The 16,221-nt window shown below is 47.0% G+C and overlaps 1 protein-coding gene across 3 annotated transcripts in view; it reads right to left on the bottom strand.

The window, feature by feature from the left end:
- Nucleotides 1-11,263, bottom strand: part of Slc44a1 (solute carrier family 44 member 1) — a 161,410-nt gene extending 150,147 nt beyond the window's left edge. For 2 of the 3 annotated variants that reach the window (XM_038347809.2, XM_038347808.2), the window contains exon 1: nt 11,111-11,261. In XM_038347809.2, coding sequence (XP_038203737.1) covers nt 11,111-11,143 — 33 coding nt within the window. In that variant the 5' untranslated portion in view covers nt 11,144-11,261. Of the gene's footprint in view, nt 1-11,110 lie in introns of all 3 variants that reach the window. The other variant, XM_038347807.2, reaches the window with a different exon arrangement.
- Between the last annotated feature and the right edge of the window lie 4,958 nt (nt 11,264-16,221).

Raw genomic sequence — 16,221 nt, 5'->3', positions numbered from 1 at the left:
ACACATCATCTCTGAGCTCACACAACAAAAAGGACACAGCTAAGTTACAGCCGTCTCACCACCCAAATGCAGCAAATGCAGTTCTCAACAGAAATCAAGGGAGAAGATGAGGCAACAGGAACGTCCTCAGAACTAATTTGGTTTTAAACTGCTGGGTGGCAGTGAGGAAGTTGTGCAAAATGTTTGAGCCTGTTTCATTTCTAAACTGGGGATAACTCAGGCGGCCACCTTAGATCTGAGACTACGAGAGGAAATGTCTAACCTTCGATCAGCAGCCAGTAGGCACTGGCAATCTGCACAGCTGCCTGCTCAGTGAACTGGGAACCCGTGCACAGCTGCCTGCTCCGATTTAGTGCCTATTACAGTTTACTTCTGAAATGGTTCCCACAGGCTAACCGACCTGAATCCCTGGCCCATGCTATTCTGAAAGGCTGTGGAGCCTGTCCGGCAAAGACTGGTCTTTGAGGGCGAGCCACTAGGGTGGGCCTTTGAGAGTTAGAGATGACCTTGTTTCCGGACTGAGATCTCTGCTTCTGGGTCTGTCAAGATAGGAACAAGCTATTCCCTCACGTTTCTGGCAAAAGGGAGCTGCCCCAGGCTTTATGCCTTCCCCACAATTCTCTGAATCTCCCAAAACATCGCCCAAAATAAGCCCCTCCTCCCCAAGTCACTATCACAGTGCCTTCCCCTGCCCCTTGGCAACCACCCATACTTGAAGATCCTCCTGCTCATGGTGCAAGCATGTTCCCAAACCCATCTGTGATGTTCAGTCGAGGAGAGACTGCAATATCTGGAGGCACCAAGAAGCACCTCTACCAAGTCCATTCAAAATTCGGCTCTCCTTCCTCTCACCACTCACTCGCCCTATCAATTCCCAAGTCTGTCAATCTCAACAGCCCTTCTCCCACTGCATAGGAGTTCTGAACCCCACTCAAAGCATCTGTCCTGTCCCCTGCTTTACCCTTCATGCCCACATCCAGGCAGGAGAGCCTTTCTTACTTCAACTCCACAAGGTCTCTTCTGCTTCCTCCGGGGCCTCTGCCCTGCCTTGCATCATTGTCCTGTCCGCACAGACACACTGTTAGGTGGCCTTTAAATGCCCCATGGCTGCTCATTTCCCATTCATTCAAATGTGAACAGCCTCCCTTGACATCTCTTCTCGCCTCCCTGGTCAGAACTCCTTCCCCTACTGAAATGCAGCAGTTCATGCCTCTCCTTGCTGGACCGAGCTATCCTTCCCACTGCTGTTCTTCCTTCTCCCTTCTCTAAGTTCTCACTCCTTCCAAAGCAGGGAGGTGAAGAGTGACTGATGTCCAGGAAGCCAGCTGCTATTCCCCCACCTCCCACCTCCACACCCCCCTCACGCCCTAAGCTCCTAGGCCCAGCCTGGTCTCTGCCGTGACTGCCATCCATGTCATTCAGGCACTTGTCCCCCAACACAGGGTTTTGGATTCGGGGTGAGTCTTCCAAAACACAAATCCAAGGCTGCCTTTTTAGTGGGAGCACAGGTGATAGAACTTTTCAGTTTACATTAATATGGAAACTCCTGGGACATTTTTATCATTTGTATAGTTTGATCCAAGTCCATGAAATTTCCATTTTCTTCTGGTGAAACCAAGGTACCAATAACCTAAGATGTCAACACGAATAAGTGAGCTGGTGTTAGAACGGAAATCCATACCCACTGTCTGGCAGCTCCCACTCCTTCCGGTGCACAATGGTGCTCAATCCTCTGGTGCTAAGTGCCTCTCTGAGAAGGGATGAAAACCACAGCAGTGGTCAACTGCCACTTAACCACTAAGGGAGGACTTGGTGGGCAGTGACCAAATCCAGCACACTAAAGGCAAATGGATGTAATAATTTAAAAATAAAAAACAAAAACAAAAAGGGAAAGCTTGAAATCAGAAGTATAATAGTTAAGCCTGAACTCTTCTGCTATTATAAATAACACAACACGGCCCACAAGATAGCTCAGTGGATCCAGGAACCTGCCACCAGGCCTGATGATGCCCTGACTTCAAGTCCAGGAGCCCACAGGGTAGGAAGGACTGACTTGCACAGCTGTCTGACTCGTAGTCATCCACCCACCCACAATAAGTAAACAAAATAAGCAAATAAGGTCATGGCGGAAGCATCCCTGCACGTCAGATGACTGTACTTTACTAGAGGATGTCAACAAGTTTTACCATGGCTTTTACTGTAAGCTGTCAAGCAGTACCCCAAGAGGGTTACTCCAATTTATTCAGCAAATCGATAACGTCTATTTGAGTCAAAACCACAGAGGCAATTAATATTATTCTGCTAACTTTTATCAAGGTCACCGGCATAGAGGGGTGCCCCTCCTTTAGCCTTAGTACTAACGAAATTGAACATTTTTACATATTAGCCGTTAACTTCTAGTTCCAAAACTCTATTTATTACAGAGCTGTGTTTGGCACGCAGAAAGAGACCACCTTCTATCAGGGATATTCTAAACAATGCAAATCTTCATTTTCACTGCAATAAAAAAAAAAGCCAAAGTTAAGCAGGTGAAGGACAAAGAAAGCTAAAACAGAACCGCTGCCTGCCCCAACTCCACCCCCTGGTCTCCTCCACACCACAGCGGTAGAGTGCACCAGGTAGTGCTGGGGAGAAACAGAAAGAGGAAGCTAAAGAGGAAAACTGAATACCAAGCAGACAGAGGTAAAGAACACCAGGCACCACCAGATGAAAGAGTCCAGAAGAGGTAGAGGCAGAAAGGAAAAGAGTGAGGGGCTGGAATGGAAGAGGCTCTCTGAACTCTCAGACTCCCCTGGGACCACTCTTGGAGGAATGTTAATTAACTACTTAACCATACTCCAACCTCAGAAGTTCTTTCTCTGAAGCTGTCCTTTTGTCAGCCAGAGAAAGGGGCTGTGGGCGTGGAGGAGGAGAAAGAAAGGGGCTGCGGTTTGAGCAGTGGCTACAGCCCTGGCTGGTGGGGAGGGGGGTCACTTTAGTGCGGCTCAAAACTAGGGACTGCAAAAGGTTTATACTGGAGATACATGAAAAAGTTAGGAAAACTAAGGAAGTGTGATTTCACAAACAGAAGAAAATGGCAGCGCTCCCGGGGCTACCCTGAGGCAGCAGTCCCAGAGCCACTGGGCCCTCCCACTTGTAGCTGGCTGTCCTACCCTACCTGACTTAGAGAGAAAGTCTGGTTAGTCCACCAGGTGTGTCCAACCTTCTGACACTGCAACATGTGATCACCATCTACAAAGTTCACACTGGAGAATGGCACAATTGTCACAAGAAATAAAATAAGTAAAAAAAAAAACCTCTCAGAATGCATTCTGTTCTGTAATTACCATTTGGTGTTGGGTCCCATTCACAGTTATCTTGGGGCATGCAGGCTGCTTTCACCCTGCTAGACACTATCAGGGATGAGAATTATAGCTGCATTCTGTAATTCCCATCCAAGGAAACCCAGAAGAGATTGTTAAAAAGTCCATCAGGAAGACACAGATCAGAAGTGGGGCTAAGCGAGGAAAGGCTACCTCCCTGAAGACTGCAGAAGAAAGAGCTGGGTGTGGTGGCTCACACCAGTAATCTCCAGACTCAAGGCTGAGGTAGAGGCATGAGTCTGAAGCCAGCCTGAACTACGGGTGGGAGGGAGAGAGGGGAGGAAGGGAAGGAGACGGGGGGGGGGGGGGGGGGGGAGGAAGAAGGGAAGGAGAGGGGAGAGGAAGGGAAGGAGAGAGGGAGGGCAGGGAGGGGAGGGAGGGACAGAAGAGAGGGAATAGAAACAAGAAGAGAAGGAGTATCCTTGCCACTTGCTTTTATGAGTCATCACGGAGTCACTGAGCAAACTCCCTGGGACCCCGCCCCCCACCCCAGGACTGAACAGGAAAGAATAAATTTTGTTTAATCCAGTATTTGGATTCAAGGGTAATTTGCTGTTTTCTTCTTCTGGCTGCAACACCCTAAGTGACTTGTAATGAGGAATCTTGCTCACGTTACCACACTACAGAGTAAAGCATGTTGTTCCTTCACTGGTACTTAAACAGCTGAAGCAGCCACCTCTCTTCAATTTTCCCATCTTCTTGCTATTTTCTTTCCTTGACATTATACAAATGGACCCAGAGATAACATTTGTGCTTAACATTTTTGGTTTCTGGCAACCTTAAAAATAAGACTATGGAATAGGGAGATAGCTCAGTCACTAAGATGCTTGCCTTGCCAGCATGAAGAGCCAAGTTCAACCCCTCAAGCCCAGTGGAAAAGCCAAGGGTGGCACTATACCCAGCAAGACAGAGCTGATGCCATGGGCTGGCTCCCCAAACAGCCTTTCCCATTAGTGAGTTCCATGCCAGTAAGAGACCTTGTCTAACACAAAGACAGCGCAAGGAAGAACACCAGACTGTCCACACATACGTGTGTACTCACACACATTAACACGTATAGAAGTGAGAATAAATGTCTTCTTTAAGAACTTCACTTCTAAATAAATGCCTGTCTGGTTGTGGTGAGCACCTAACAGGAGTAATAATATGGCTTTGGAACGTAAATAATTTCAGCAGTTAATCAAATGTTTGCAAAGTCTTAATCTGAACTACTACCTATGCTGAAAATACTATGAAATTAATAATAAGCCCATATAGCAAGGACAAAAAAGTTGATGTTCCCTGATTAAGTATAATAAAATATACTAGAAAACGCTACTCTCCTTTAAAAAAGAAAAAGCATGTCCTACTTCAAATAAGTAAAACAAAAAAATAACAGAAGAAAAGACACTATGTTTAAAAAGAACATGAACCACAGTTCACCTGTGGCTGCCAAAGGAATCGGCTGAAATCTGTTGAGACTTCCTCTAAAGACTTTATCCTTAAGGGAAAAAGTCCACATTGAACTTGGAAACAGGAGAGTTGGGAAAGTAGCTCATCCACACCATGAGGAAGCAAAATACTTTCCAAGTACCTACATGAATCAGTGTCAGCTAAGCAGAGCCCAGCAGGAACACACAAAGCAGACAAGATCATCCCCTCATCTGCCCAGGACTGCACGCAAACACTGCACGCAAAGGACCCAGACATAAATCCCGGTGCTTGTGAGCAGTAAGGTCTCGGAGAACTACTCTCCTGGACCACTGCACAGTACAGCAGACAGGAAAGGTGGCTGTGACTTAACGAAACCTGACTTTAGAGCAAAGACACCCACATTTCATAGACTTCTCATCAGACAATATTCTTCCCTGTGTGTCTGCCTCAGCTGTATTTGTCTCAGTTTTCTCATCAACTATGTAAACACCATTCTCGGCTTGCAAGCCATATAGACACAGGTTAGCAGGTCAGCCTCTAGCCATAGGTTACGGTAGGCAGACTCACAGTCTAGACATCAAGTGTAACTAGACTTACATGCTTATGCTGTTACGTGTTCCAAGAGAAGAATGCAAGGCAACGGGGAGTTTAAAGAGGAGACCTGGCCTACTTTGGAGGATCAGAAAAATCTTCCAAGAAGTGAATTTCAGGATGCAATTGAAAGTAACCAGTCCAAGGCCAGATAGAGGGAAAAGCAGGGAGCCTTCTAACAAGTGAACATGTGTTAGCCCTAGAAGACGCCTGAAGAACTCAGGACCACTGATGGAAGGGAGGCTGGAACAGAGGTGTAGAGGGGACCAGTCCATCTGGGTGATGCTAGGAGAATCTCATCTTTGGCCCCAGTCATCAGAACCACTACATAACTTTAAGTAGGAGAGGAACACAGCCAACCAGTTTAGACTTTTCAAAGACCATTAAGGCTGCAATATGGAGAAAGAAGAGACTGAAGCCGGAAAGGACACAAGGTACTGGGTGGAGATGATGCTTAGCTAGGAGGCTGGCAGTGATCCAAGAAGGCAAGATGTGGTAGCAGGCTTGGAAGAACAGAAGAGTCTCCCTTCATGACTCAGACTTCCTAGTCCCACAACTACTGGTAGTACTCAGTGAACCAGATACACTGAGACAGGGGCAGAGGATAAATCTGGAGGCCGACTCGGGTTTTAGACATGTGCGCTGAGTATCTACACAATGTTCTAGTGTCAATCAGTTGCTGGCGATGGGTCAGAAGGGACTTGTTTCAATTTAATGATTCAGTCTGGGAACTGTCCTCACAGGCTGTAATTGAACTCACTGGAGATGAAACTGCCCGGACAAAGGTGATTGTCTCAATCACCGGTGGGTCTCTTCAGTACCACTGAACCAGTTAAACTGGACTCTCCAAAAGTGAGCCCCAGGCGTCAACAATTTTAAACTTCTCCAGTAATCCTAATGCGTAGTCAAGGTTGAGATTAATTAAGATACTAAGAATCAACAGCAAGGGCCCCAGCCACCCCATATCCTAGTCTCTGACCTGACAACCTCATGATTCTGAGCTGGAGTTCACATCAACAGAACAGGAAGACGGTGATGCTGCTTCATGTCTAGCATCTCTTAAGAGTCTACAAACTGCAGTCCAAACCTACAAAACTGAAAGATCTCCTTAGTATTCTAATGGAGAGGGAGCATGGAAGGGGGTGTGTGAACCAATTGCCAGAGCAAAATAAATTTGTATAGCTAATATTCTTCCCGTGTCAGTAGCATTTTTAAATGGCAAAGCTAGCACATCAAAAAGCATGGCTAGACCCTGGTAAGTCTGGAAGCATTCACACTGGATAAGCCCTGCTTGATCACATGATGATCCTCCCCAGCTCCTAACTGTGGGGGTTTCAAAGTGGTAAGAAATCTTGGAAATTCTTTCACACAAAATTGGCCTTTTTTTTTACAGAATAAAAAGAAAAGTACACAGCGACTTTGGATTCAGGAACTTTGTGTGTGAGCACAGGGAAAGCACACAAGTCAAGAGGCAGACAATGCCGGCAGGAAGTCTTAACCACTGAGTGGGTCTCTGCGTGACTCCAGACACTTTCCTAACCTCCAAGTCTCAGTTTCTTCAGTTATAACATGGAAGCAAAATCAGTCTGAATTACCATGGATACAATAAACACAAGACAATGACTCTGAAAACAGATAAAACAGCATACCATTTCAATACTATTTCCCAGCCAATTCTAACATTCACTAACGTCTTACCACACTGGGTTTGTGTTTGCTGGAGGCAAGGGCTTACTACATAGCCCTCAGACTGGCCTGGGAACTCCTCTCATGGTCACTAAACTCCCAGGAACCCTCCAGTCTTCTGAGTGCTTGAATGACAGGTCTGGCCACCAATGCAGCCTGACTTTTTTAGCACGACCACTTTCACTCCTCAATGAAGTTTACTTCCCAGAGCACATTTTTAATTGAGCGACTCTGTCTCTGTCAGTGATTCCACTAATCCTGCAATTTCATTTTTATCACCTGACTTCGAATTCAACAGAGGCAACGTGAATACAGCATTAGAAAATTGCTACAAGTTATCCAGATGGTAACAGGAAAATGACTCCTGTTTTCTGTCACTCTCCAAATATGGCAGCATGCTAAGAAATGGCAGTTAAATGTGTCACCCTCAATTTAAAGGGCTTGGGACAAGACGGTGCCCAAGGGTCTTCTAAAGTGAGGCCCATAAAGCAGAGAAAACTCCTTTCTTTCCAGTTCTGAGGTTAGAGGCTTGAGAAATCCCTCGCCTCCAAAGCACTGCTGTCAGAAATAATGATCCATCCATTAGCGACCAAGGCTTACAGAAAGTTGCTAAGCAATCTTTCACAAACTTCCTTCATTTACACTGGCTTGTCAATGGGAAAGGACATTTAATAAATTTGAAGATTTACACGTGAACTTTGAAGTGTAACATTACAAGAATAGAAATTAAGTCAGGTTGTAGCAGAAGAAATGAATTCTGGAGAGGTGGGAATAAACGGCAAGAGTCTTAGGGAGAACTCGTGTTGTAAAAAGGATCTCCAGATTGTCTTACTTATAATAATTCATAATGATGCTTCCTTCAAACAGACTTACAGGCAAAGGGTATCATGCACTGGCTTGTTTGGAGCAATTTCCAACAATGAAGAATGGTTACTAATTAAGATGGAGAAAAATCACCCAAATAGTTCTGCAAGAGCTGTGTTAATATGTACCTATTACATATCAATATATACATATTATATATTTGTATAATATACATATATGTACCTACTACTATACAGATTATTTTATAAATAATTGACTCCCTTAGCAGTGAAATACCATCAAAGAATATAACATTTTAAATTTCATTCTTAAAGCAGGACAATTATTTTGATGGGAAATTATGATACCCAGATATGGCAAAGGGATACAACAGCATCAGAACTACAGAGATCAAAGTTCAGGAGACCATAAACTCTTTTACAAGGATCTACATAGTAAGAGACGAGGAGGGGGGAATAAATTATACTTCAACACCCAACCCCATCAAGAAAATAAAACGTGCTTTACATACACTAATAAAGTCTAGCTTCAAAGTTACTGGTGATACCTCTGAGTAGGACATTTTGATAGGCTATGCAGGGTATCATCAGAGCTTGCAGGCAAGCCTTCGATTGTTACAGTCACTGCACCAACTAAAAGAAAGACACACTGAGCCAGGTGTCAGGAGAAAAGGGAAAAACTTGCTCCACTTTACGAGTGGTGCCATTAATAGAACAGTAATAAATGTGAGAGAGGGAGGTAAACTTTAACAAAGTTGGGGTTTGGGTTAAACAGAGGATAGTCTGGTGGGGTTAGATCACCAAACCATGGAAATGACACTGGTCAGGGCTGGGAGTTCATAATCCGTGACTTGCTAGCCAAATGTCCAAATGTGAGTATGCACTCCATTCAAAAGCCACAGCTGAGCCACTCTGTAAGACACAGTGGGGCACTGTAGTAACTGAGAAGCGAGGAAAACAAAAGCAGTTTCTATACTCAAGAAATTCCCAACCCAGTAGAAAGCAGAATCAAACATATTCTGTCTGAAAATACATTCATGACCCCTAAAATCAGCTCAGTAGTGTGCAGCTCTGTACCCAAAGAACATTTAAAGTTGTACCCGTTTTATCTCGACACAACACACTACATACAAGAGCAATCCAAATGCCTGCTGTTTCTGAGCTGAGTGTTAAAAAGCCAGATTGAGAACACTTCATAAATGAAGAATGATGCCCAAAAATTCTAAGAAGAAAATGATGACCAGTCCCTGTACCTAAAACCTGCCTTCATGCTCCACTGAACACTTTAAGACCCTAAAGCTGAACTCAAAGCCATGTTAACAACTGCTGATTGGCTACAGAAATCCCCAAGGTGGTAAAAAATGAATCCCCTCAGACAGGAATCTTGTCTGTAGAACGTGGCACGCAGAAAACAGTGCCTTTGGGAGGAGGAAAAAGGAAGAGAAGGTATGTGTCTGCATTCTGCACCACTACAACCTAGAGCAAGACAACCACATGACCATTACCCGTTTAAAGTGGAGTTCTGGCGCAGAACCTGGCCCTCCCAAATTATCTTTCATGCACTGAACATGCCACCCATAAATAAACTATCAATACTTTCCTGTCTTAAAGGCATTTCCCCAGCAAATGAGCGTGCACAGCAAGCCAATTCCGGAAAGAAAGGCAATGTGAAAGATATCTTTTGTCAAAAACTATATTTAAATATTAGATGAACAATGCATAATTATTAATATATGCGCCCCCTGCCCCTAAATTCCTAAACGGTTGAAAGGTATGTTTCTCCACACCTCTATGTGCTAATCCGAAAGCCCTGATCCAGACACATGGCTTTTCTTTGCTAACCTAACTGAATAGGAAGGTTTAACTACTTAACTAAACGACTCAGCCTAAGAACTGGACAAACAGGAAGAATGCCTAATAAGCCATCAACGTCCTTCTCTCAATTTTAGTCTTTTCTGTGACAGATCTCAGATTTTTCAGAATAAGTATGCAGGTTATTTAAAACTGAGTTATATATAGTCACTTAGCAGCAAACACTTCTGTGTCACAGACGCTACATCCCTAGAGGAATTTTTCCCCCAAAACTAGCGGTTTTTTTACGCCAAAAACCAGCCAGCCTTTATTTCTACAAGCAAACGCACCCCCAACCCCAAGGAGAAAAAAAAACAAACAAATCAGACTACTGTTAAATTCTACGCTAATGAAACTGTGGAGAAACATCCCAGGCGTTGTCAAAGCCTATTTTTCATACACCACCACCAGACAGTTTGATGCAGTATTCCTGATTGCTTTTTATCGTATTTGTAAATACACTCACTAATCCACTAAATTAGGTAATTTACAAACAGGTCCTCTCAGTTATTAGTGGCCAGCAGTCAAGTTCTATTACATCTGATCCTTACACAGTTGTCCAAACATTTCCACCCAGGTTAGAGGCTCTGATCGGAAAGGGAGAAGGCGGCTAGCGAAATTTGGATGGGGGCAGGGTGGCAGCTGGGAGAAATCTCTGCATCTCAGCCCTCAGCGACAACATCCAGCCAGTGCCCACAGAAAAACTAAATTCGGCACCTCTTCCTCCTGTTACACTGGCAACAAAGAGGGAGTTTCCGTAACGCTCCCGTCACCCACCAGGTGCCCAATCTCCTTCCCAGCCCAGTCCCCGCGCTCCCGCAGGGCCCTCGGTGCGCCCAGAGGCCGCGGTGCCTGGGGTCAAGGCACAGAGGGGGGATGGGGTGGGGAGTGAGGGGGTGGGATCTGTGAAATGGGCCCCGGAAGGGCACGGGGACCCACTGAAGCACCTGATCCTGGCTGAGGGGACCGCAGGCCAGGGGAAACGGGCCGCTTATTAAATGGAGCCGAAACTGAAATAAGGTGGAAGAGAGGTGAAGAGCCCAAGCTGGGGTGCACCTTCTGGGGACACGGAAAACAGTCTGTGGATGACTGGGGGTCTCCGCGGAGGTGGGCAGCAGGCAGGCGGGCCCCAAGACGAGGGAAGGGGACGTCTCCTGGGGGCAGAGCGGGCGCCCAGGGGCGCCTCTACCTGCAAGGCAGGCGGGACGGGCGGCTCAGGTGCGAAAGCGGGGGAGGGAGCGCGGCGGGCAGCGGGGGCCGCGCACGGGCGCAGGGGATCGGAGGGGCGCAGGGCACCGCAGGGGCGCCCAAGGCACCGCTCGGCAGGCGCGCACGGCGCGGGGTGGCATCCGGGCGGGCGGCCGGGAGGCGGGAGCCCCTCACCTGCGCGGCGGAGGCGGAGCTGCAGCAGCCCATGGCGGGGCCGGAGGAGCCCGGAGGCGGCGCCGGGCGCGCAGCTACGCCCCGGAGCCCCTCGGCATGCGAGCCGCCGGGCGCCCGGGGAGGGCGCGGCCTGGCCCCGCACGACTCGGCGGCGACGGCAGCGACGGCGACGGCGGGCGAGAAGTCAGGAGGCGGCGCGGCTTGGGGCAGGCGCCGGCCACATCCCCCGGCGGTGGTGGCGGCGGCGGCGGCTGCGCGGCTCCGGCTCCGCTCCTGCTGCTGCAGCTGCTCCCCAGCGGAAAGGGGCGGGCGGCGGCGGCGGCACCTCCCCCTGGCCCCCGCCTCCCACCACCCGCGCCCAGTCCCTCTCCCGCTCCCTCTCCCGGGCTGCAGCCGCCGCCTCCTCCTCCTCGGCGCCGCCGCGCGCGTCTCCCATCAGACTCCCCGCCCCCAGTGCAGCGCCGCGCCGCGCGGTCGGCGGGGCCACGGCAGCCAGAACGAGGCCGGGCCCTTGGGCGCGCGCCGGAGCCTGCGCGGCGCCGGGCCCATTTCGCGGTGGCACCGAGGCCGCCGTTCTGCCTCGGGGCAAGAGGGCGTCTGGGGCCGGAGCTCCCGAGGACTCGGCGGGCCCGCAACCCAAGGGCGGCCGACTTGCTTCCGGACCCCCGCGAGGCATGGGGAGGGCCCCGGGGTTGCTCCCTCTCCAGGTTGGGCACGCCACCGGGGTCGCTGACCCGAAGCTTCTGGGGGCTCTGGTGAATGCTTATTTTACCCAGAAGGAAGCGTGCATGCTAAACCTTCCGTGGAGAAGGAATGGGTGATGGAAGGCGAGAAGGGCAAAAAGTCATCTGTTGCTCCTGTCCCCATTTTGCTGGTGTGGAAACTAAGCCTTGAAAGAGGCCTACAACGACAGCACCCAAGTGGAAATTGTAGCAAGAGAGCCAGAAATGGGAGGGGAAGGTAGTACTTCAGGCCCTCAAGTCAAAGCCGTTTTAGATCTTGACTAAACTTTGTTACACATGGTAGCCCATGCACACACACACACACACACACACACATCAATTCATATTCAAAATATTTACCGAGACACTATATTACATTCCAGAAATTTATTGACACTAAAACTAAATAGGTGATAAAAAATAAAGTTGCTATTCTCTTACCAAAAAAAAAAAAAGCCTGTATTAATACGCAGGTAGCAACAAGTTAGAATAGACGTGCACAACCTTTAAGAAATCCAACGCTTTAAAGTCTTTAGAAAGAGTGTGAAACGAGAGCAGCTTAGAAATGGCGAGAAGAAACAAGGTCAACAGTCACAGCACCGTGCATGTATCCAACTCTCGCCCAAACCTTCATGTCTTGGTACATAGTGTCCAAGTATCTCAAAGGCAGCCGAAGGTTTGTTTGCAAAGATAGAAGACAGCAAGCGAGACAACAAAAGTGCTACTTTGACAAATTTCAAGGTGACTCAAAGTCAAGGGGGAAGAAAATGAGCACCGAAGTTGACTGTGCATGGAAAGAAGAAATATAAGGGGGGGAGGGCGACCAAAAGAGAAAAAAAGGGGGGGGTGGCTAAAAAGGAGAATTTCCTAGTTGGTGTGCTGCATTACCGCTTCCTGGGTCTGTGAGTATAGATGGCTCGTTCCTCCGAACCTCATGTTCCTCTGTGAAGTCCTGATAGCAGACAGGGATGGCTGCAAAGGGTTCTTAAGATTAAATAATGTGGGGGAAGCGGCTGATAGGCCAGTGAATAAGCGCAAGGCAAGAACTACATTAGGTCCTTGAATTTTCTGCAGTTTGACCTGAGGCTCTTCCATAGGCACAGGATGGGTGAATGACGTGTTCCCTAATGGTAACCATTGGGTCATTAGCTCAAAGCGAAGAAATAAAACTGTTCATAAACTCCACAGTAAGACTGTAAACTCCCTGAGAACAAGGGCAGGTCTTTTCTTCCTTGTATCTCCCTGTGCTCTCTGCGATGTTCGTTGAATTATTCAATACAGCCAGGAATAAAAATCCCTCCCTTGAGATTTTTCCCTCAAAGCCAGAAAAGGACATCTTGTTTTTAACTGAGGGAGGATGCCGAAAGTAAAATCACAGTCTTAAACAAGAAGCCATCTGTCCTCCTCCTTTATAATCAAGGGAAGAGGAGTTGTTTCTCTTAGCAAGTCAAGATGGGAGCTTTTCTCTCGGTTTATAAAAATCTTTCTGGCTAGCACAGTTGTTCCATGTAGTAGCTAGTGCTTATTTTATCGTTAGAACTGTATAGAAGTGGTTGGATATGTAGCTGACTGTGTCAGCGCTTCATAAAAACATGTTGGATTTTGTTGGAGATCTCATTCCTGCCATGGATGATGGATGAATCGCCCAGTCCAAGCGCCTTCCATTGTGCCTGCTCCTCACTGGAGTTTCCCCTTGAGGAGTTATAATAGAACTGGACGTTCTGAGGCTCTGCAAGGTGTCTCGTAAACAAACTAATTATGTATGATGCCCCACACATGCATATGAATGCGATGCTGTAAAATTACACCCTGCTATCAGCAGACGAGAAACTGAGGGCTCCTGAATTGATCTTCTGTACCTTCGAAGAACAAGTCTCCTTCCCGTGCTCATCCATCACCCATCGTGCCCAGAGAAGCCTCCTGAAAGGACAGAGATAGGAGTGTGGAGTGAAGTTCAAGCGTGGCAGGCCTGAGATCAAACTCCCAAACCAGAAAAATAAATAAATAAAAATTAAGTTATTTAGTGGGAAGCTTTACTGTTCTGTTCTTGCTCTTTCTCATAAACAAGCACACACAGCTTTCGGTGGAGTTAAATTGCAGCAAATTCAGAAATAAGAAAACAGATTTTTTTTTTTTAATTTTTACCCTAACCGGAGCTCAGATCTCACTTGAGATGTCATCAGGGAAAATCTCTTTAAAAGGTTTAGGGGTTTTGTTTTCAAAACCAGGAAAGTTTAATCTCCCCACCCCCCACCCTCGAGTTACATAAGAACAACGTCTGCACTAACCAGGATAAAATTATAAGGCCTATCAATCTTGATGCTGCAGGGTAAAATCAGATCACCAGCTGAGCCAGACGGAAATGCTTCCCAGTAGTCTAGTATTGCATAATTGGCCGTGTGAATTCAGGGTTTCCAGCCTCAGAAGGGAGGACTGGTACTGGTCACTCACTGAGGGAAAAGACGAAACTAATGGTCTTTCCGATGATTTTAATAAAGCCTGACTCATTGTTCACACGAGTTCAGGCTTGAGGTGGAGGAGGGGAGAAGGTCATAAATATAAATGGATCTATATGTGAGTAGCACGAGCGTGCCTGCATGTGCGTTTGTGTGTGTGTGTGTGTGTGTGTGTGTGTGTGTGTGTGTGTGTAGCCACTCAGAATAACTTTAATTTAAAAACCGTGGCATTTGGTGAGTTGGCTGTGTTACGTTCTGGCACATACTGTGTTCACAGCCATATCCCACTAGAGCACAGTCCCTTCCTTCAGCTGAGCCCCCCTCCACCCCCCCAACTTCAGCTCCGCCTCCCCAACCTCCCTGAGAGCCTTCCCAGATCACCCCTGGGAAAGGCTCCAGAGGTGAAAACTAATTGTAACCGAAGGCTGTAGCTGTTCATTCATTACCAGAGAGCCAAGAGCAGACTCCATTAGAGACTTCGGAAATGTATCTTAGGTTCCCAGAAAAGCTCAGGAGTGGAAGACTTTCTGGGGAAGAGCTCTCCTGAATTCAGACACATTCACAGGAAAAGGTAACATCGCTGGCAAGTGTAGAGATTCTAATACCTTAGCCCTGTAACTGTACCTGCCCAGGTTTGTAAGTGTTACTTTATAATTCCAACTTTTATTTATTGTTTCACGTGGATTTTTGTTGCAAGATCAGATAACATAAGTACACTCCCTGCAAACTGTTGTCTGTGAACCTGTGTTTAGAGGGTGTGGTAGTTTGAATGTAATTGGCCCCCTTAATTCTATAATCCCATAACCTCATAGGGAGTGGCACTATTAGGAGGTGTGACTTTGTTGGAGTGGGTATGGCCTTGTTGGAGGAAGTGTATCACCATGGGATGGGCTTTGAAGTTTCATATATTCAGGATACCGCCCAGGGTGTCAGTTGACTTCCTGTTTCCTGCAAGATGTAGCACTCTTAGATACAGCACCACATCTGCCATGCTCCCCACTATGATGGGCTGAACAGCTGAACTGGATGAGCCCCCTGAATTAAATGTTTTCTTATGAGAATGGCTGTTGTCTCTGTCCCTTCACAGCAATCGTGACCCTAACTAAGACAAAGGGACAAACATGTTTACTCTTACTTCTCTAAAGGACTCACATCCTTTGTAGCCATTCAATCCACTTTGCAATGTTTCCAGCTGACTTCTTAGCTACCTATAAGTAAGTGATTTTGATGATGTGGCCTGGGCTGAAATATCAGTCCTCAGAGTTTAAAGCTATTGTCAACCAAACACTAGGATTTTTTTTGTTTTGTTTTGTTTTGGGGGGGGGTTGTTTTGTTTTGTTTTTGTTGTTGTTGTTGTTTTGTTTTGTTTTGTTTTGGAGGGGTGCTAGGGAAATGAGAAAGTAGAAAAAAAAAGGCAAGATTGTGAATACTAAATGAAGACAGGAGGAGACAACTTACAGAGTAGGGGAATACATCTAGTTAGCAATATGTTTCTTGAGCCAATGTAGTACTTTCCTAGGTAGAGACAAGAAAGGCTCTTGTTTTAAAGCCACTTACAGGGCAGTGGGATAAACATATCCAGAGGAATGGGTCTGTGTGCTCCCTCTGCTCAGAGAGGACCCATCACTAAATTTACCACAGCCTTGCTCATTCTAGGTTGCCCCGAGGTCTTCTGTCTTCAACCTGATGGGGAATTCTAACATACAATAAGCACAGGTGAAACCTGAGAACACTGAAAAGCAAAGTCAGTCATCCAAGGACGAGTAGCACCCCAGTCCACTTATGTAGGAGACACGGTATCAGAAGATTCACCGGGACGAAAAAGAAATGGTGGTGGAGATTGGGGTACTGTAGTAGATGCAGAGTTCCAGGTGGACAAGGGGAAAGGAGGGGACGGTGGTTGAAAACTGCCGCCCTTCATTCCCATCTGTAC

This window comes from Arvicola amphibius, chromosome 11, assembly GCF_903992535.2.
Source record: "Arvicola amphibius chromosome 11, mArvAmp1.2, whole genome shotgun sequence".
Lineage (NCBI taxonomy): Eukaryota > Metazoa > Chordata > Mammalia > Rodentia > Cricetidae > Arvicola > Arvicola amphibius.
The sequence above is the reverse complement of the archived record's forward strand: the minus strand, read 5'-3'. Positions and strand labels throughout refer to the sequence as shown.